The sequence below is a fragment of the Rana temporaria genome, chromosome 3, assembly GCF_905171775.1.
Source record: "Rana temporaria chromosome 3, aRanTem1.1, whole genome shotgun sequence".
Lineage (NCBI taxonomy): Eukaryota > Metazoa > Chordata > Amphibia > Anura > Ranidae > Rana > Rana temporaria.
In genome coordinates this window covers 472,502,628-472,524,386 of record NC_053491.1, presented here as the reverse complement: position 1 = coordinate 472,524,386, position 21,759 = coordinate 472,502,628, and the positions used below count along the sequence as shown (strand labels likewise).

At 43.5% G+C, this 21,759-nt stretch overlaps 1 protein-coding gene across 1 annotated transcript; it reads right to left on the bottom strand.

Annotated features, from left to right (window-relative positions):
- Nucleotides 1–2,605: 2,605 nt before the first annotated feature.
- Nucleotides 2,606–20,731, bottom strand: LOC120933637 (proteinase-activated receptor 1-like). The gene is made up of 2 exons (XM_040346949.1): nt 20,622–20,731; nt 2,606–3,794 (listed from the first exon to the last, which is right to left on the bottom strand). Exons 1-2 carry the CDS (start codon nt 20,704–20,706, stop codon nt 2,806–2,808), a joined length of 1,074 nt encoding a protein of 357 aa, XP_040202883.1. The 5' UTR covers nt 20,707–20,731; the 3' UTR covers nt 2,606–2,805.
- Between the last annotated feature and the right edge of the window lie 1,028 nt (nt 20,732–21,759).

Genomic DNA, 21,759 nt, shown 5'->3' with positions numbered 1-21,759 from the left:
TCCCTCAAGACCTTACGCTGGAAACATACATGACAGCTGCTCCTTTGGTCGATTATGGCTTCAATATATTTAGTAACAAACAAAATATAGTGTAGTGCAACCAGAAACCAATGATCAATAAATTAAGTCCACATAATATCCAATTGCACCGTTGTGGAACTTTCAGTCACAGTTCATTAATATGGGAAAAAAGTTCATAATTGCACAACCAAATAAAATAAAATAAATCCAATATAAACAGTGTTGACTTTCAAGTCCATGCAGTGTTTCAAATAAAACAGGTGATGTTTAAACATTTAGGTTGTGGCTAGGGACTTCTTTCTGCTGTTAAATGATAAGAAGGGCTTCTTACCGGATAAGGCGGATCTCAAATTATAGAGATCAAACTGGCTCAGCAATGGTTTGATCAACCTATGGACATTCCTTCTGGGATCCTCCTAGAGCCGATATGCCTCCCGATACAGTGGACTGCTGTTTTAGGTTGTATTCCTCATATACAGCCTCGCCAAGTCCTCATGTGTATCTTCCGTTTGGGATATTTTTACCAGGTAAAGAGAAGAATAAACTTCATGGTGCAGTATTTCCATTTAAAAGATTTATTAAGACTTCCAAACAAAACTGACATCCAAAAGCAATGAAATTCATTGGCTCAAGCCAGCCTCCGTTTCCCAGTTGATGCCTTCTACAGGGAAATGCGTCGGGTGGAGCACCAGTCTCTGATGCCACCAAGCACCAGCTGGCTGGCTTGAGCCGCAGCTGTTTAAACTGTTTCATTGCTTTTGGATGTCAGTTTTGTTTGGAAGTCTTAAAAAAAATATCCCAAACGGAAGATACACAGGAAGAATACAACCTAAAACAGCAGTGCACTGTATCGGGAGGGATATCAGCTCTAGGAGGATCCCAGAAGGAATGTCCATAGGTTGATCGAACCATTGCAGAGCCAGTTTGATCTCTATAATTTGAGATTCAACTTATCCGGTAAAAGGCCCTTTTTATCATTTAACAGCGGAAAGAAGTCCCTAGCCACAACCTGAATGTTTAAACATCACCTGTTTTATTTGAAACACTGCATGGACTTGAAAGTCAACACTATTTAAATTGGATTTATTTTATTTTACTTGGTTGCGCAATTATGAACTTTTTCCCATGATCGATGAGCTGTATATTCAACCTAATCACATGAATTTCATATGTAATTAATTTGCATTTAATTGTAAATAATGTACATATGCGCTAAAAACAACTAATTAATGTGATATCTACTACAAAAGATCAGATGCCAAATGTGATAAAAAACAAACAAATAGTGTAATGCTGCAAAGCTCCAAAGCAAAATCAGAGGCGCTGTGCGCTGATACACTCACGATTTTCCCCCTCACGAATGCTCTATGGACATTACCCATGATTAAGTCACGTGGCGAGTGACGATACGCGTGGGGGAGGAGCCTGCCATACGAGACCTGACGGAAGTTCCCGAGTGAGGATCTCTACAATTCATTACTGAGCGGCTTTCACAAAGAGGGGGAAAATCGTGAGTGTATCAGCGCACAGCGCCTCTGATTCTGCTTTGGAGCTTTGCAGCATTACACTATTGTGTGTTTCTTTCTCTCCCTCATATATTTCACATCCTGCCGTGATTTGTGTGGAGTGGATCTGAAGTAACTGCATTGCCTATTATTCAACAAGGCTGTGTGGTATCATCACACTGAAGCGGGTCTGAATCCATTTGTAGTGCTCAATAGCCATCCTAGGCTGTGTTGGTTTGATTGCACTGACATTCACTTTCTGCTGATTAAACACGCACTGTTAACCCTTCAGAGCAATATCCATTTAACTATAGGGACGGTTATTGGAAACCTTATGCAGTCGATGCTATTTTGATTTTATCACATTTGTTTGCGGTGATAACAATACCGAGTTCACTCATCAGTATTAGCAATTTTTTTTGTTTTTTATCACATTTGGCATCTGATCTTTTGTAGTAGATATCACATTAATAAGTTGTTTTTAGCGCATATGTACATTATTTACATTGTTTATGGTTTGGTCACCTTTTTTCACATACTGCAGCTTTTTACATTTGATTATTAATTGTGTGGTGCAATTCTGGATCTAGTAGCGCTGTAGTTTATATATTATTAAATTTGCATTTAATTGTGTTTTCATCAAATTTTTTTACTTATTCACCAATTTCATCTAATATTATAATAATCGTTTACGTGAAGTGAGTTAGGGGCAGCGCAGATTTCCCACTGTACACAGTTCATTAATTTCCAGTGACTTCAGTGACTACCACCTCTAGCTGGAATGCCTGCTCACCTCCAAAAGTTGACCCCACTACAGAGTCACACGCGCCTGGATTAATATCTCTCAGGATACCTCGGGGGGAAACGACTCCTCCTCCTGATATTCCTGGACAAGACAGACCTCCTCCCAGTTTCTCACTATGTAAACCCCACTACAGAGTCACACACACCTGGTATAATATCTCTCAGGATGCCTCGGGAACACGACTCCTCATCCCAATGTAACTAGACAGCTCTGACCTCCTCCTGGGATCTCATTCAGTCATGTGTGGCCATATAAAGACAAAAGCAAACCATAGTGCTCTCTGCTAGTAACATTTATTTAAAACTTTAACTTAGGGATTAAAAATACTCACATAAATTTGTTTTCATTTTTCTTGGAAGGTCCACTTTAAGCATTGCATTTATATCAATTGAAAATCTTTTTTTTAAGATAATTACAGTGAATTAAAAAAAAAGGTGCAGTGTTAAAATAACGTATCCTCTCTCAGAGAGCTGATCAGAATGAGTTCTCTTTGTTTGCTTCTTCTGGTGTTTGAAGATCCATTTTTTTTTTTACTGGTTTACATTTATTTTTCTTCCGGTGCAGCAAGCTGTAGACGTATCTCTGACAACCAGAGGATGTAAAATAATAGATTAGAGGATCCAGACCACAGTTTATGCAGCTGATACTGGTGCAGAGGATGTAGGCAAGGAAGAGAGAGAAATCGGCATCCTTATAAATCCGCACAAAGTGAATGAAATAGATGACATTGGTGGGGCCAAAACAAAGGACAAACACACTCAGCACAACCACGGATAGGCGGATAGCTCGTGATCTCTTATGTGTGCCATGAAATTTTGAACTGCTGAGACTGCGGATGATTCTAATGTAACAGAAAGTTATAATACATAACTGTAAGTAAAAGAAAATCAAGATAATAGTGATGCCATAAATAATATAAAAGCCCCTAAAATTATCATATTCCTGGTATTCATGACATACTACCATATCTAGTTCAGGAAATGTATAGATTTGTTTTTTTATGAGAAGAGGCACAAAGCTGGCCACTGAGATGACCCAAATGACACCACACACCAGCCAGGCTCGCTTCACTGTGCGCCAGGAGAGAGACCGCACCGGGTAGACTATGGCCAGGAAACGGTCCACACTAATACTTGTCAGGAGCAGAACAGAGCAGCCCGTGTTACAGTAATATGCTGCCGTGACAAAGCGACACATTCCTTCCCCGAAGATCCAGTTAGAGCCCAAGAATCTGTAGACAATGTGAAAAGGCAGTGTGCTAATGAGGAGGAGATCTGCAGTGGCGAGGTTCAGCATATAGACAACTGCCGGCTTCCTGACCTTTATCTTCACCAGGAACATGAGGATCGCCATGATATTGAGAGGAAGAGCCACAAGGAACACAACAGTGTAGATGGATGGGACAAGCCTGATCACACTCCAATGTCTGGATGGGTTAAAAACAAACTTGAACTTGATTTCACCTGGAAAGTTAAAACATAATGTTAGAGAATATACATAAACCAGATACATTTACCATTCATTTAACCACTTGACCACTGGGCACTTAAACACCCTTAATAACCAGACCTATTTTCAGCTTTCGGTGCTCTCACATTTTGAATGACAATAACTCAGTCATACAACACTGTAACCAAATTAATTTTTTGTCCTTTTTTTCACACAAATAGAGCTTTCTTTTGGTGGTATTTGATCACCTCTGCGGTTTTTATTTTTTTCGCTATAAATGAAAAAAGAACGAAAATTTTGTAAAAAAATGAATTTTTCTTCATTTCTATTATAAAATTTTGCAAAAAAGTAGTTTTTCTTCATAAATTTGGCCTAAAATGTATACTGCTACATATCTTTGGTAACAAAACAAAAAAAATTGGATATTATTTAGTCTGGGTGAAAGTTATAAGGTCTACAAGCTATGGTACCAATTACTGAAAATTGATCAATTTGATCACATCTGATGTACTGACAGCCTCTCTCATTTCTTGAGACCCTAACATGCCAGAAAAGTACAAATACCCCCCAAATGACCCTTTTTTGGAAAGAAGACATTCCAAGGTATTTATAAAGAGGCATTGTGAGTTTTTTGAAGTTGTCATTTTTTCACACAATTCTTTGCAAAATCAAGGTTTTTTTTATTTTTATTTTTTTTCCACAAAAGTTTCATATTAGCGGGTTATTTCTCACACACAGCATATGCATACCACAAATTACACCCCAAAACACATTCTGCTATTCCTCCCGAGTATGGCGATACCACATGTGTGGGACTTTTACACCGTGGCCACATACAGAGGCCCAACATGCAGGGAGCATCTTCAGGCGTTCTGGAGCACCCAGACCAATTCTGCCATTTCTCTCCTACATGGAAAAATCATCATTCATTTGCTAGAAAATTACATAGAACCCCAAAACATTATATATGCTTTTTTAGCAAAGACCCTAGAGAATATAATGGCGGTTGTTGCAACTTTTTATCGCGCATGGTATTTGCACAGCAATTTTTCGAACGCATTTTAAAAAAAAAAAAAAACATTAAAGTTAGCCCAATGTTTTTGCATAATATGAAAGATGAAGTTACGCCGAGTAAATAGATACCCAACATGTCACCCTTCAATATTGCACACGCTTGTGGAATGGCGCCAAACTTCGCTACTTAAAAATCCCCATAGGTGACGCTTTAAATGTTTTTACTGGTTACATCTTTTTAGTTGGAGAAGAGGTTTAGGGCCAAAATGATTGCTCTCGCTCTAACGTTCGCAGCGGTACCTTACATGTGTGGTTTGAACACCGTTTTCATATGTGGGCGGGACTTACGTGCATGTTCGCTTCTGTATACGAGCACGCGGGAACAGGGGCGCTTTAAATATTTTTTTTTTTTATTGTTCATTTTACTTTATAATTTAGTTTGACACGTTTTTCCCCAAAAATAAATGTTTTGATTACTTTTATTCCTATTACAAGGAATGTAAACATCCCTTATAATAGGAATATAGCATGACAGGTCCTCTTTACAATGAGATATGGGGTCAATAAGACCCCACATCTCACCTCTAGGCTGGGAAGCCTGGAAAAAAAAATGATCCTGGCTTTGATCGCAGTGGTGAGTCGGAAGAAGCACCGGAGGGTGAAAGGAGTGGGGATGTCCCCTTTTGGCTCCCGTAATAACGATCAAGAGGCGGAACAGCCGCCATGATCATTCTTATGGTGTAGAGAATCGCCGGCTGAAAAAAATGATATCTGAATGATGCCTGTAGCTGCAGGCATCATTCAGATATCCCTGCACGAGGTAAAGGACATAATATGACGTGGGCGGGAAGTGGTTAAAACACATTTTTTTCCCCAGAGTATTTTCTGAGTATTGTGCGGGGGGTATTGCAGAGTATTGTGCGGGGTATTACAGAGTATTGTGCGGGGTTATTGCAAAGTATTGTGCGGGGGGTATTGCAGAGTATTGTGCGGGGGGTATTGCAGAGTATTGTGCGGGGGGTATTGCAGAGTATTGTGCGGGGGGTATTGCAGAGTATTGTGCGTGGGGGTATTGCAGAGTATTGTGCGGGGGTATTGCAGAGTATTGTGCGTGGGGGTATTGCAGAGTATTGTGCGGGGGTATTGCAGAGTATTGTGCGGGGGGTATTGCAGAGTATTGTGCGGGGGGTATTGCAGAGTATTGTGCGGGGGGTATTGCAGAGTATAGTGCGGGGGTATTGCAGAGTATTGTGCGGGGGGTATTGCAGAGTATTGTGCGGGGGGTATTGCAGAGTATTGTGCGGGGGTATTGCAGAGTATTGTGCGGGGGTATTGCAGAGTATTGTGCGGGGGGTATTGCAGAGTATTGTGTGGGGGGTATTGCAATGTATTGTGTGGGGGGTATTGCAGAGTATTGTGTGGGGGTATTGCAGAGTATTGTGCGGGGGTATTGCAGAGTTCTGTGCGGGGGTATTGCAGAGTATTGTGCGGGGGTATTGCAGAGTATTGTGCAGAGTATTGCACAGGGGGTACTGCAGAGTATTGCCCAGGGGGTACTGCAGGGTATTGCGCAAGGGGTACTGCAGAGTATTGCGCAAGGGGTACTGCACAGTACTGGCAGGGGGTATTGCAGAGTATTGCGCAGGGGGAACTGCAGAGTATTGCGCGGGGGGTATTGCAGAGTATTGCGCGGGGGTATTGCAGAGTATTGCGCGGGGGTATTGCAGAGTATTGCGCAGGGGGTATTGCAGAGTATTGCGCAGGGGGTATTGCAGAGTATTGCGCAGGGGGTATTGCAGAGTATTGAGCAGGGGGTATTGCAGAGTATTGCACAGGGAAGGAAGAGTATTGCAGGGGTTATTGCAGAGTATTGCACAGGGAAGGAAGAGTATTGCAGGGGTTAATGCAGGGATGGCTGAGCAGGGATAGATGGATCTGTGATTGCAATAGTCACAGATCCATCCCACACTGCTGCTGACATCCGCGCTCTCCTCTCACACTGTACCGATTGGTACAGAGAGAGGAGGGAGGAACCGGCGTCATCAAATGATGCCGGTTTGTTTACATGTGATCGTTCCGTCATTGGACGGAGCGATCATGTGGTAAACGGCCGCTATCAGCGGCAATTTACCGTGATCCGTGATGCGGTGGTCACGGACATTCCTGTGTGCGCGCCCCAGGGGGCGCGCGGGAGCGTGATTCTGGGAGGACATTATATAACGTCCTCCCAGAGTTAAGCAACCACCTTGCCGCCGTTATTTGACGGCGGCTGGTGGTTAAGTGGTTAAAGCAGAAAATAATTAAAAATAATTTCTACTAAAAAGAAAAACGGAAAACTGATTTTCTGAAATATTCACTTTTTGCCCATATCTTTCCTCCACCATAATTCCTTTTGGTCACAAGATGTTACAATGATGTGGCATGTATCATTCAAACTGCTTCCTCGGAGCCCAGCCCTGAGGGGGACATCATCTAATAGCCTAGGTTCATTGTACTACTTCATTAAGTGGCACTCACACTCAAACAATATACTGTATATATATAGCTGAGACTTACCCAAGCAATCCCCAACATGTAGTTACACAGTTACCTAGTTAAAAAGGTTAAAAAATGACACAGGTCCATCCAGTTTGACGTATAGAATACCTGGCCTTGTGTCCTCTTCTGGGACCTTAAGGCCTCGTACACACAACGAGAATCTTGGCGTAAAAGAAACGTAATTTTCCTCGACAAGGTTCTTGTCAAGCTTTCCTTGCATACAACAAGTACGACGGCACTATTAAATTGAAGTTCGATTCCACTGGCGCCACCCTTGGGGCTGCTTTTGCTAATCTCGTGTTAGCGCTTGTTAAGTAAAAGTTTGGTGAGAGACGATTCGCGCTTTTCAGTCTGTTACAGCGCGACGAATGTGCTATCTCCATTACGAACGCTACTTTTACCGAAGGTGCGCTCCCGTCTCATACTTTATTCTGAGCATGCACAGGTTTTTAAGCATACACACAAACGTGTTTCTCGTTGTAAACCAGCCCGACGAGAACCACGACCAGAAAATTTAGACTCCCGCCGAGAAAAAAGAGAGCATGGGCCAAATCTTCAAAGGAGATACGCAGGCGTAACTGCTGTTCAGCCTGCGTATCTCTGTGCCTAACTTTGGAAACGATCCTCAAAAGGATTTTTCCAAAGTTAGGCAGAAGATCCGACATCTGTAAGACACTTACACTGTCAGATCTTAAGATGCAGTACCGCATCCGCCGCTGGGGGCATTTCGAGTTGAAATGCCGCCTAGCGTATGCAAATGAGTACTTAAGCAGATCCACAAAGCTTTTAAGCTTTGTGTTTTCTGCATAAGTTATGATTTGCTTGCGCAAAATTAGGGCTGGTTTTACAATGTGTAAAGTTAGTACACCATGTAAAACCAGACCTTGTTTTCGATCGCCGCGTTTTTTTTTTAATTTTTTTTTTTTTTTTTCGGCGCGTATTTTTTTTTCAACCCGTCGCAACTTTATTGTCCCGTCGCAATCCACAAAGCCCGGCGTAAATTACGTTCGCGCACTGCCCGTCGGGAAAAATGACGTCACGCATGCGCAGTACGTCCGGCGCGGGAGCGCGCCTCATTTTAATAGGAATCGCCCCCTCGAGCAGACGACCGCCTTGCGACGGAGGCACTTAGGTTACACGGCGTGTAATTTCTAGGTAAGTGCTTTGTGGATCGGGCACTTAGGTAGAAATTTAAGGCCTGTGTAACTTAACTGCTGAAAGTTAAGTTAGGCAGCGTTTTTGAGAATTTGGCCCCATGTTCTCTTTTTTTCTCATACACACGGCCGTTTTTCTCGGCAAAAAAGCTCTGCCAGCAGTTTTCTTGATGGTTTTTGCCAAGGAAAATGGTTGTGTGTACAAAGCATTAGAGTAAACTGTTTATTACAGTTACTGAGGTCATCTTTGATATTTGCACATTGTAATCATATCCTCTCTTAAGCTCCTCTTATTCCATAGTGAATGACTGCAATCTATGCAGTCAGAGAAAGAGAAGGGTTTCAACATGCCATATATGCCCAGTGTCGTGGCCACATCCCGGGTTGGATAGAACAAGACAGAACCCCCTGTGACAGGAAGTCAGGTAAATCTGTGGGTGTCACAGACGGGAGATACATTTCTGCTCAGAAGTAGCCAGAAAGATTTAAGGGTGTTGGAAAACTTCAGCTGTTCAGAATGAGGCAATTAAGGCCTCTATAAGTAATCCAGAGGATTACTACTAAATGCTGCATCCTGAGGCTTTTTGAGTGAAGGAGAGCAGTGGGCAGAAATACTTCTGAAGAGGTGAGGTGCTCTTGATTTTTCTGTGTGATAAAAATCAAAAAGACTTTTGTTTTTTCGCTGTATGATGAGCAGTGTCTACCCAGCAGTAGGCTGTGCTAGACTCCATAGATAGGTTCCTGTGTGGTGAAGGTAGACACCCCAAGTGGCCAGGGTTTATTTTATGTTTGAATAAAGAATAAACCAAAATCTTTGTTTTCAACCGTCTTCGACTGCCTTTCTGTATAGTTTTGTGTGTAGTGAACCCATCCAGAGGGTCACACACCCCCGATACCGAGCTAAGCCCTTACACATGGTGGAGTGCCGCGGGCAGTTAAAGTAAACTCAAAATGGAGGAGATACTGAAACAGCTGGCTTTAGCAAATGCATATCAACAGCAGACAAATGCAGGTTTGCAGCGGAGCCTTGCAGCTCAACAACAGGCTCACGCAGCTTAACAACAGGCTCACCAAGAGAGCATTGCAGGCTTGGAACAGAGACACCAGCAGCAAATGGAGGCCATCGTGACACAGCTTCAGAGACAGCAGACTGAGGCTGGGAGTCAGGCCAGTAACATACTGAATTTTCAGGTACGACACTTATTGCCAAAGATGACTGCAGATGAGGACCCGGAGATGTTTCTGACCACGTTTGAGAAAGCAGCGGAAAGAGAGAGTTGGCCTAAAGAACAGTGGGCTGGACTAGTGGCCCCCCTATTACGTGGAGAAGCCCAAAAGGCATATTTTGATTTGGAGCTAGCAGACGCGAAAAATTATGATCGGTTAAAAGAGGAAATATTGGCACGTTTTGGTGTAACCATGGATGTCCGTGCTCAGCGGGTCCACAATTGGAGTTATCAGCTGAGGTAGCCACCTCAGTCGCAGATGTATGACCTCATCCATTTGGCTAGGAAATGGCAGCAGCCAAAAATTCTGTCCGGACCAAAAATTTTGGAGCGAGTAGTCATGGACAAATTTCTTAGGTCTCTTCCTAACACCCTGCAGAAATGGGTGAACCATGGTGGTCCGGAAACCGCAGACAAACTTGTAGACCTGGTCGAAAGGTACCTAACCACAGAGAATTTGTCCTCTTCCACCAGAAACGCACAGACTTTTCACCCCAAGACCAGACCCTCCCCACCTATAGGTAAGACTGCATCAAGGGATGGGGGTGGAGAGAGTTACCAAGGAGCAACTAGAGGAATTATTGTGACTACTGCTAATGTTTGGCGAGAGCGGCCTGGAAGACCCATCCCACAGGAGAGGACCAGAAGGTTGATTTGTTACCGTTGCCGGGAAGAGGGACATGTAGCAGCGGTTTGCCCAGCGGGTGATGAACCCATGCAGTGTGACTTTCTGACAGAGAGATGACAGTCCCTTTTTACAACCACATGCACTGCAGTAAAGGACAATGAGAAACCTTTATATAGAATGTGCTTAGACGGTAAAGATGTTGTGGTATTGTTGGATTCAGGTAGCCTGGTCACCTTAGTGAAAAGTGATCTAGTGGTGGGCAAAACCTTACATCCTAGGAAAATGGCTGTAGTTTGTGTACATGGGGACACTCGAGAATATCCGGCGACTACGGTTTCCTTTGAAACCTCCCTTGGTAACTTGTGTCACCAGGTGGGTTTAGTTCCCAAACTGCCACATGACGCCATTGTGGGAAGGGATTTCCCAAAATTCTGGGAACTCTGGGACTGCCCAGATTCCCCAGTAGGTGGTTCTTCTGAGTCTGAACCATCTACTCCAGAAACCAACAACTGTGAGGATTCTCCTGAGTTTCCATTCTCAGTATTAGCAGGGGAAACACCAGTCCCTAGGGAGGAGCCTGCTACCTCAGAAGAGGAACAGCGGCCGATAGGGTTTGATGACCTCGAGGTGCACAGAGAAAACTTTATCATCTCTGCAATTGAGGGACCTCACATTGCTAAGAGCCCGGGAGAATGTAGTGAAGATAGATGGGGAGTTAGTTAACCCTGACGAGAGGGTTGCCCTCCCTTACTTCATTATTGAAAGGGACCTGTTATATAGAGTGTCACAGAGGATAGAGGACACCATTGAGCAACTGGTAGTGCCTAAACCGTACCGCAAGATGGTTTTGGAACTGGCCCATGGGCACATTCTTGGGGGACATTTGGGAGCAGAAAAAACCCGGGAGAGGATCACCCAGAGGTTTTATTGGCCTGGGATCACTAAGGAAGTGGAATTGTACTGCTCTTCCTGTCCAGTGTGTCAGATTACTGCACCCATGCCACATTTCCGCAGTCCGTTGGTACCCCTGCCCATTATCGAGGTCCCTTTTGAGAGGATCGCCATGGACTTGGTTGGCCCCTTACTGAAGTTCACTAGAGGGCACCAGCACATCTTGGTAATATTGGACTATGCCACCCATTACCCAGAAGCGATTCCTCTCCGAAACACCTCTGCTAAAAACATTAGTGTGTGTGAAAATATTGCGCAAACTTATAAAAGGTGAAAAAGGTGGGCGGCCAACACACAAAAAATATTTGTAAAGGTATTGTGTAAAAAGAAGTGTAGCGCCAATATATTTCAACTCTACTTTGGTAAGAACCAAAAGGAGAGAGATAATATAAGATTGGAAATAATCCAAATGTGTACTTAACACCGTGAGGTGTAGTGACAATTATTTGTAATTGAGAATTTTGTAAATCCTTCAAAATTAATAAATAAAACTTGTGAAGTGAAAATAAACGCCTATAATGCAAAAATAGTCTGTGAAACAAATATTCCTGTGTGGCTGTTAATGTGAATGTGAACCTCAGAGGATCAACATGCACCTGTTGCCAGTTAAGTCCTGTTAGGGACTCAGGAGAGAGATGATGGTACTCTCAAATAAACACACACTACAGCAATTAACCTGCAAAGGCAGGTGAGCTATAGGTTCAAAACAAGTTTCTTTGGGGGGACATCTTAAATCATATGGGATGATATTAACTTCACATAAATTATATATAGTCCAATCCCCTGTTGGGAATAATACATATATATAGTCCTTTTTGATTGTATAAATATCCTCAGTAGCACGCTTCAATCAGACTTTTACGAGAGAAGAAATAACTGGGTACTCTTACCAGAACACGTTGACCCACTCCTCATCTTACGATGGGTGGGTCTCCAAAGCTTGTACGGGCCGATTGCCCTCTCTGGTTACCCTTGCGATGTGATTTCTCTCAAGGCCTCTCCAGCTTTATGAAGTCTCCAGATAGTGGTTGGTGCAAGATTATACTCACAGACAAAAAGGACACAGATGTTCTCCAAAAAAATTTTTAGGTGATGGAATCAGTGGTTGATCACAACAGAGTATGTGGAAAAAACAAAAAAAGAGAGCTCCACATAGTGTAAAAAAGTTACAGTTTTAATGAAAAAACTTCAAACTTGTGTTACTGAAAAAAGTGAACACACTGGATAAAATAACACTTTGAACAAAAGTTTTTTCCAAACAAAGTTCAGCAATAAAAATCAAAATCAAAAGTCCAACAAAAAATTGTAAAATCCAAAAAAACCATGCAGCAAACCAAAAAGCTTTCCAATCCAATAAACGGACAGAAAATATCCACAGATAATGCAGGTGATGGCGGTATGACCTGTGTACCCTACCGGTTTCGTCGCTATAAGGACTTCTACTGGGGTGTATACAGAGGTCTGTGCCATCCACTGCCAATATATAGCCTAAAATCCACCTGTCTGTAATCTTACCTTGCTCCACAGCTGACTCCGGCGTGCGCTCCAATTAGGCACACATGTTGTGGATTTGCTCTCCAAAACCCGGAAGTAGTGGGAAGGGCCATTAGTAGTAATGGGCGTGTATACTGGAAGTATCTAACTATCCAGTTTGACGCTGTCCTCGTTCTCCACCCCTCGCATAAGCCCATAGGCATAGAGAGCGCTGGACGTCATGACGTCACGCGCATGCGCACATCGCCATCTCGGTGCCGTACTTCCGCGTGTCATGAGGTAATTCAAGCCTCGTTTTCACGCCCGGGAGATATGTTCATACAGCGCTGTGACGTGACGCACACGCTCTCCATACAGTAGTGCCCTATGTCCGCGTGTCACGATGCGTTCCACGCCTCGTTGTCACGTCACGCAAGCAGATTCCTGTATGCAGGACAGCGGCATCTTGTGGGCAACTAGGGTTAGTGTTTCATTGAAGTCATATGACAGCAAAGACCTTTAATATTGATGTTACACAGTTACCTCCAATGGTCATAAACACATCCAGGTAATTCTACATATATTAGGAGAAACGTGGATCCCAAGGATTTAATCCCAGACAGGTGGATCAACAATATGCAAAGGAAATAAAGACAATAATATATAAAGCCAATCATCAATATACATTTAAATCGGCCACATTATATATTATCACATAGAACTATAAAGGGAATATAAAGATTTATCAGGCTTTTTATATGTGTTAAGGCAATAAATTATGTCCAAACCTTATACAATGTCCCGGGCAAACCAAGGGAAAAAAAAAGGAGAAGAAATTCCTTTTTTATTATCGCTAAGCCTGGTTGATAAAGGCATTAACGTCCCACTCAACGTTTAACCCATAAGGTACAAAACATTTTAGCTGGTAAATCCAGAATACCTCGAGCTTGGACACCCCTCTGACTTTGGGTTCGCCCCTCCAGTGGGGGACAAACCTGTCTATAATCTGGAATTTGGTGCCTTCTAGTTTTTTATTATGTTTTTCTACATAATGCCTGGGTACAGTGTGGTTGGTACGGCCTTTCAAAATCTTTGCCACATGCTCACCTACCCTTGTGGAAAAGCTCCGTATGGTGCGGCCAACGTACTGTTTTCCACAAGGGCAGGTGATCAAGTATACAATATTGGTTGTAGCACATGTAAAGAAGTGACGCATGGGGTATTCTATCCCCGTGGTGGTAGACCTAAAACTGGTGGTTTTTTTTCCTACCACATATATTATTGGTGCACACTGTGCATCTCCTACAGGGATGATATCCTTTTGAGAGGGGAAAGAAAGACGGCTTTACAGGGGGGTCAGGAACATTCGGTGCAATCTGATTCCTCAACGAGGTGGCCCCTCTGTAAATTATTCCAGCATTTTCAGGAAGGGATGGCCCCAAAATTCCATCACTCTTTAACACTTTCCAGTGTTTAGAGATGATCCCCTTTATCTGCCTGTATTGCACTGAAAATGAGGTAAAGAAAGAATTTTTGAACTTAGACTCTCCCACCTCCTTTTGTCGTGCCACAGTGAGTGAGATTCTGTCAACTGTTGCTATATTGTTAATTTCTTTATCGACCAAATGACCTGGGTAACCTTTATCTACAAATCTTTTTTTGAGGATCTGCGCTTGTGTCTGGTAGTCTTCGATGTTCGAGCAGTTACGTCTGATGCGCAACAACTGACTCTTAGGTACCGAAGAGAGCCAGGATGGGTGATGACAGCTATCGACCGGAATATAGCCGTTCCGGTCGGTACTCTTGAAGTATGTTCTGGTTGTTAATTGGTTGTCTTGGACAAAGATCTCCAAATCTAAAAAGTGAATACTAGAATGGCTAGCCTCGTGAGAGAGTCTAATGCCCAAATCATTTGTATTCAAGGTGGCCATGAAGTTGTCAAGGGACTCCCGGTCACCCCTCCATAGGAGGAGGATGTCGTCTATGTATCGAGCCCAGAGTACTACCTCTGGCCGATTGTAAGCATAGACGACATCCTCCTCCCACTTGGCCATGAAGATGTTTGCTAAGCTGGGGGCAAACTTTGCCCCCATAGCCACTCCTTTGCGTTGGAGATAGTATTCCCCGTCATACCAGAAATAGTTGTGCGCAGTAGCGAACTGCAGGAGCTCCATAATGAAGGTCTTTTGCACATCGGGAAGGGTTTCTGAACGCCCCAAAAAACATTCAACTGCTTTATACCCCAACTAAAAACATTGCCAAAGAGTTATTTCAGGTTTTCAGCCGTGTGGGTCTTCCTAAGGAGGTCCTATCTGACCAGGGCACCCCGTTTATGTCAAGGGTGACCAAAGAACTTTGTAAACTCCTGAAAGTGACCCAATTACGTACATCAGTATATCACCCTCAAACAGACGGGTTAGTGGAAAGGTTTAATAAAACCTTAAAGGGTCACTAAAGGAAAACATTTTTTTTGCTGAAATTACTGTTTACAGGGTATAGAGACATAAAAGTTAACTGATTCCTTTTAAAAATGATTACAAATAGATAAAAATCAATCATATAATGTGCCTGCAGGTTAGTTTCACTTTTAAACTGGTCTCATGTTCCTGTGAACTAGAGAGACACACAGAACAAAAACAAACAAATCCAGGGCAGTGTTTTGTTTTTAAAATGAATCTGATTGGTTCTGTTAAGTTTTAGACACACAGTAATGACAGCTTAGACCAACAGTGAAAAGCTCCCAGTACTATGGTTATAAGGAAACAGACAACCAGGAAGTGTGGAGATCAGAGCAGAATTCCAGCAACTTCAAAGCAAAAACGAACAATAAGGACATGAAACCAGGACTGCAGTAAGGTAAAGGAAGCTATTTAGCTAAAAAAAAAAAATTCCTTTAGTGATCCTTTAAAACAAATGTTGAGGAAGGTGGTGGATAAAGACGGAAAGAATTGGGATTATCTGCTCCCTTATCTGATGTTTGCCATAAGAGAGGTTCCCCAATCGTCCAGAGGGTTCTCTCTGTTTGAGCTACTGTATGGGCGGCACCCCTGGGGCCTACTGGACATTGCCAGGGAAACATGGGAGAGTGAGAGTTCCCCTCATCGAAGGGTGATTGAACATGTGGCCCTAATGCCAGATAGAATTGCCCAAGTGATGCCGATTGTGAAGGAACATTTAGCCCAAGCCCAATTGGTTCAACAAAGGATTTACAATCGTGGGGCCCAGGTCCGTTTCTTTGCACCTGGTGATAGGGTGTTGGTGCTGGTCCCCACGGTCGAAAGTAAATTCCTAGCCAAATGGCAATGTCCCTATGAAGTGTTGGAGAAAATGGGGGTGGTGAATTATAAAATTAGCCAACCGGGAAGATGGAAACCTGAGCAGCTCTATCACGTGAACTTGCTGAAACCATGGAAGGATAGATTGAACATGTGGCCCTAATGCCAGATAGAATTGCCCAAGTGATGCCGATTGTGAAGGAACATTTAGCCCAAGCCCAATTGGTTCAACAAAGGATTTACAATCGTGGGGCCCAGGTCCGTTTCTTTGCACCTGGTGATAGGGTGTTGGTGCTGGTCCCCACGGTCGAAAGTAAATTCCTAGCCAAATGGCAATGTCCCTATGAAGTGTTGGAGAAAATGGGGGTGGTGAATTATAAAATTAGCCAACCGGGAAGATGGAAACCTGAGCAGCTCTATCACGTGAACTTGCTGAAACCATGGAAGGATAGAGAGTCCTTGGTCGCTAAGACTACCCAATTTTCTGCTCCATTTAACCTGGCTGTCCCTGAAGTTGGGATAGCGGAGACTCTATCCAAAACTCAGCAACAGGAGGTTAAAGAATTTGTGCTCCGTAATAAGGAGAAGTTTTCAGACCTGCCAGGGTGGGTCTCCGGAGTTGAACATGACATTATCACCACACCAGGGGATAAGGTCAAGTTGAAGCCTTATAGAATTCCAGAAGCCCGGCAAGAAGTAAAAAAAATACTTGAGTTGGGGGTGATAGAAGAGTCAAATAGTGATTGGTCCAGTCCCATTGTCTTAGTGCCCAAACCAGATGGAAGTTGGCGGTTTTGTAATGACTTTCGCCGCCTGAATCAAATCACTAAGTTTGACACCTATCCTATGCCCCGCATCAATGAACTAATTGATCGCCTAGGCACTGCCCGGTACATGACGACGTTAGACCTGACCAAGGGTTATTGGCAAATTCCTCTCTCGGAGTCGGCCAGGGAAAAAACAGCATTTGTAACTCCAGACGGATCTTTCCAATATCGGAAAATGCCTTTTGGGTTACAGAATGCTCCCGCCACATTTCAACGCACCATGAATAAGACCCTTCGGCCTCAACGTCATCCACAGTGAGGATTGGGACTCACACTTACCAAACGTTCAGGCTGTGTTGGATTCCATCTGGAAAGCCGGGTTTACAGCCAATCCAAAAAAATTTACCCTTGGGCTAGAAGAGGCGAAGTATCTGGGGTATACCATTGGAAGAGGTCTAATCAAGCCCCAAATAAACAAAGTTGAGGCTATTCAGGATTGGCCACATTCCACCAACAAGAAACAGGTTTGTGCATTTTTGGGGATCGCGGGGTATTATCGCCGCTTTATCCCCCATTTTGCCTCACAGGCTGCTCCCCTGACCAATTTGACCAAAGGGAAGGAGTCTGTCATGACCAAATGGACTCCCGAAGCAGAAACAACTTTTCAGGCTTTAAAACAGGCCTTATGTAGCCAGTTTTAAATTCGCCTGATTTTTCACGGGACTTTGTGGTTCAGACAGATGCGTCAAATGTGGGATTAGGAGCTGTACTGTCCCAGATTATCAAGGGGGAGGAACACCCTGTTATGTACCTCAGCCAAAAGTTGAAGGCCCATGAGGAGAATTATGCCACCATTGAGAAAGAATGTTTGGCGGTGAAATGGGCTTTGGATACTCTCCGGTACTACCTCATGGGTAGACAGTTTGAACTTGTGATCATGACCCATTGAAGTGGATGGCACAGAACAAAGCGACCAATAGGAGAATTAATAGGTGGTTCCTGGCCCTCCAGGAATTTAGTTTTGTGGTAACGCATCGCCCCGGTGCTAAAATGGGGAATGCAGATGGGTTGTCCCGAGTGCACGCCTGCCTGGCAACCTGTGTCCCAACCCTAGGGTTGAAACAAGAGGGGGGGGGTATGTGACAGGAAGTCAGGTAAATCTGTGGGTGTTGTCACAGACGGGAGATACATTTCTGCCCTGTTTAGACAATACACCAATTATTATCAGGTGTCGGCTGCAGAAGTAGCCAGAAAGATTTAAGGGCGTTGGAAAACTTCAGCTGTTCAGAATGAGGCAATTAAGGCCTCTATAAGTAACCTAGAGGATTACTACTGAATGCTGCACCCTGAGGCTTTTTGAGTGAAGGAGAGCAGTGGGCAGAAATACTTCTGAAGAGGTGAGGTGCTCTTGATTTTTCTGTGTGATAAAAATCAAAAAGACTTTTGTTTTTTCGCTGTATGATGAGCAGTGTCTACCCAGCAGTAGGCTGTGCTAGACTCCATAGATAGGTTCCTGTGTGGTGAAGGTAGATGCCCCAAGTGGCCAGGATTTTTTTTTATGTTTGATTTTGTTTATGCTGTTTGGATGCTTGCACATGTTTCCAGCAAGATGGAAGAATAAACCAAAATCTTTTTTTTCAACCGTCTTCGACTGCCTTTCTGTATAGTTCCGTGTGTAGTGAACCCATCCAGAGGGTCGCACCCCCCCCCCCCGCTACCGAGCCCCTTACACCCCCTAGAATGGGACTTTGGAAGCCACAGACACAGGTGTGTATGAACAAGTTAATATTTATTTAATACATGTAAAGATTAAAAAACGTCAAGCGTTTGGTAAGATATACATAAAACAAAGACAACATAGGACAAAAACTATAACAATTCATATGGATGACAAAGTTACTCTCCGATGGGTGGTGGTCCCCAATACCCGATGCGCATCCGGTTTCACACCTCCGTCAGGGGTTTGTAGGATGGGGTACAGTATGGTCTGATAAGACTTGGCTTTCATAAAGTCATAATGGTTGTCACTTATGATACATTTATCATTGACACATTTATGTATAGCATCCTTTGCCATTCCCTCAAATTCCTTACATACTATTGATGTGAGGCTGATTTGTGTGTAGTTTCCTGTTATACATCTCTTTTTGGAAATTGGTACCACATTGGCTTTAAGCTAATGAGTTGGTATTACTCCAATTAGTAAGGAGTATTTAAAAACTATAAATAACAGATTGGTTATAACTGTGCTAAGCTCCCTAAGGACACATGGGTGTAAGCTAGGAATGACTGAGCCTGGTTCAGTACGAACATCAGTTCAAGCCGAACATTTTCCGTTTGGCCATTCGTTGAACACCCAAATTTGCAATGCAATGAGTGCTGCACAGTGCATTTTGCGCCCTGATTGGGCAAAGCCTTGCCCATTAAGAGTGCAGTGTATTCTGGTCGTTAGGGAGCGGGGGCAGAAAGCTGACCACAGTGTCCTTAACAATCGATAAGTCATCAGCTGTCAATGGGTTTTCCGTCTGACAGCTGAACAATAAAATAAAAGTGCAGTTTTAAAAATAAAGAAAAAAATGGTGTTGGGTCCCCCCAGTCCATACTTCAGGTCTGGTATAGATTTGGAGGGGAATCCCACACCAAAATAAAAAAAAAATGGCACGGGGGTCTCCCCAAAATCTGTACCAGACCCTTACCCGGGCATGCAGCCTGGCAGGTCAGGAAACAGGGGGGGTTGAGCGAGCGCCCCCCCCCTCCTGAACCAATGGGGACAAGGGCCTCTTCCTGACAACCCTGGGCTGTGGTTGTTGGGGTCTGTGGGCGGGGGGCTTATCGGAATCTGGAAGCCCCCTTTAACAAGAGGGCCCCCAGATCCTGGCTGCCCATGGGAATAAGTACCGGGTACATAGTAACCTTACCCATCCACCAAAATTGGACCCTTCTGACATCACGGACTGGTGTATGCAGTGCATTACAGGGCGTTCCGCAGCGCTCAAATCTTCCGCGAATGCCCCATAATGTACATTTGACCCGAACATCAAGCTCATCCCTACTCCACTGTATGTGCGTTATTAAAAAAAAATCCTCTGTATACCTTATTTCCGACCGCTGCTCGGCTCTCACGTGACTGCTCGCCATTCCCTCTTCTAATCTGACAGCTACAGCGGGAGGGGCTAAGAATCCCCTGCTGACATCAGTCGGGAGGAGGAGAGGAGAGCTGGGCATGAAACAAAGGCGCCACTCTAAGTGCAATAAATCAGATTCGTTTTTTTAATGGCACATGTAAATGAGATACTCAGAAAGGTACAGTCATGGCAGGTACATTGACGATCTGATACTTGTCCGGGACAACAGAGAAATGTCTCTACCCTCTTTTTGTTTTGGATGTGAATAACATCCATTTGAATTTAGAATTCTCTTGTGAGAGTGGATCCAGAAAGATTGATTTTTCAGACATCACACTCACGGGAGATGATATTACAGTTGCATATAAGCCTTCAAAGTGGGCACTATTGATTTTTCCTGTTTGGCTCCCATATACTTTAATGGGGTTCACCGTTCGGGTTAGAACATTTCCCCTGTTCGGGAGTTCTGCTGCGAACCAAACAGGGGGTAGTTTGGCCCATATCTACTGGCCACATACAAGTAGATTTGGTCAGCATGTGACTTGGCAGCCTAATATTTTTACCGGCACCTGTCTATCTGTCTGGAATAGATTATCTACATGAGTCCTCATGTTGCATAGCTTTTGATTAATTTTGTCGACCTGCCACTTTATTGAAATCAGAATCGATCTCCCAGTGCTGGGTACTCACCCTCCGTCATATTGTCACCATTCACTGCACAGAACAAGGTGACCCCATGTAGAAGGAAGAGAGAAAATAGTCGACGGACTTCCATCCCTGCAGGCTGAGCACCGAGTAATGACAGAAACCTCAACTGACGCAACTGATGATGGAAGATTTATTTTAGTAGAAGGATGTGTTATCTCAAGATCATATGCCACGGATATACATATTTGGTAATAACGATCAAACATTTTGTTCTTACAAAATTTACAGCTAGAATTGCTCAAGAGCCATCGGTAGTAAGCTGATGGATAAAATGGTGACATCTCAGTGGGTTAGAAGTATTTAATGAATGTCTAAAAATGAAATATCTTCTTAAAATAAGTCTTTATTATTTGAAGAGACCCTGTCACATCCCTAAAGAAATAAAAAATCCACTTCCTTGTAATAAAATATTAACAGTTCAATGTAACTGCGCTGAAATTAGCTACAGCAGGATAAACGGGTTATCCTTAGCTGTAATCACAGAAGTGGTGGATGGTGTTTTTTTTACATAGTTACATAGTCAGGATGAAAAAAGACACAAGTCCATCCAGTTCAACCATAAAAAAATAAATTAATAAAATAAAAAATATTGTACAATCCCACATACCCAATTCTATACCCACAGTTGATCCAGAGGAAATTTAGTTGGGCTGCAGGTAGATGGACTGTCAGGGGGTTAGATGTCAGTGTCCCCTGTGTTTGTGCAGTTTATGGCCGTACATACCGAAGATGAGTGCTCTTCTTTATCAGCAGGCCATGTGTGTGCTCTGGCGTCATCTTGGTACACCTGGTTGCCCGTGGTATGGAAGAAATCGGTCAATTTCTGTGGAGCTAGGTGAAGCCCGTTTGCGGACAGCGCCTTGTGCAGTGTTGTCCAGGGAAGCCAATTTCAGCTGTAGGGAGTACTTCCGTCGCTGTATCTTGTAGCTTGGCGGTGGCTTGGAGCAGGAGCTCAGTTAGCAGTTTTTAAATGCCGGCCGGACACGCCCCGCCCTAATTCCATTTTAAATCCTTCTTGTCACTTCAGAGAACATCATTTTGGTGACATAACAGGCTTCCATTTTTTTGGAATTGTTAGAGTTTCTAATGCAGTGAAAGGAGGAGGTCCTTGTCGCGACGT

Coding starts and splice junctions, on each gene's coding strand:
- LOC120933637 (XM_040346949.1), bottom strand. CDS start 20,706: ATGGAAGTCCGTCGACTATTTTCTCTCTTCCTTCTACATGGGGTCACC. Junction 3,795..20,621: donor TGGTGACAATATGACGGAGG/GTGAGTACCCAG, acceptor TTAACTTTCCAG/GTGAAATCAAGTTCAAGTTT.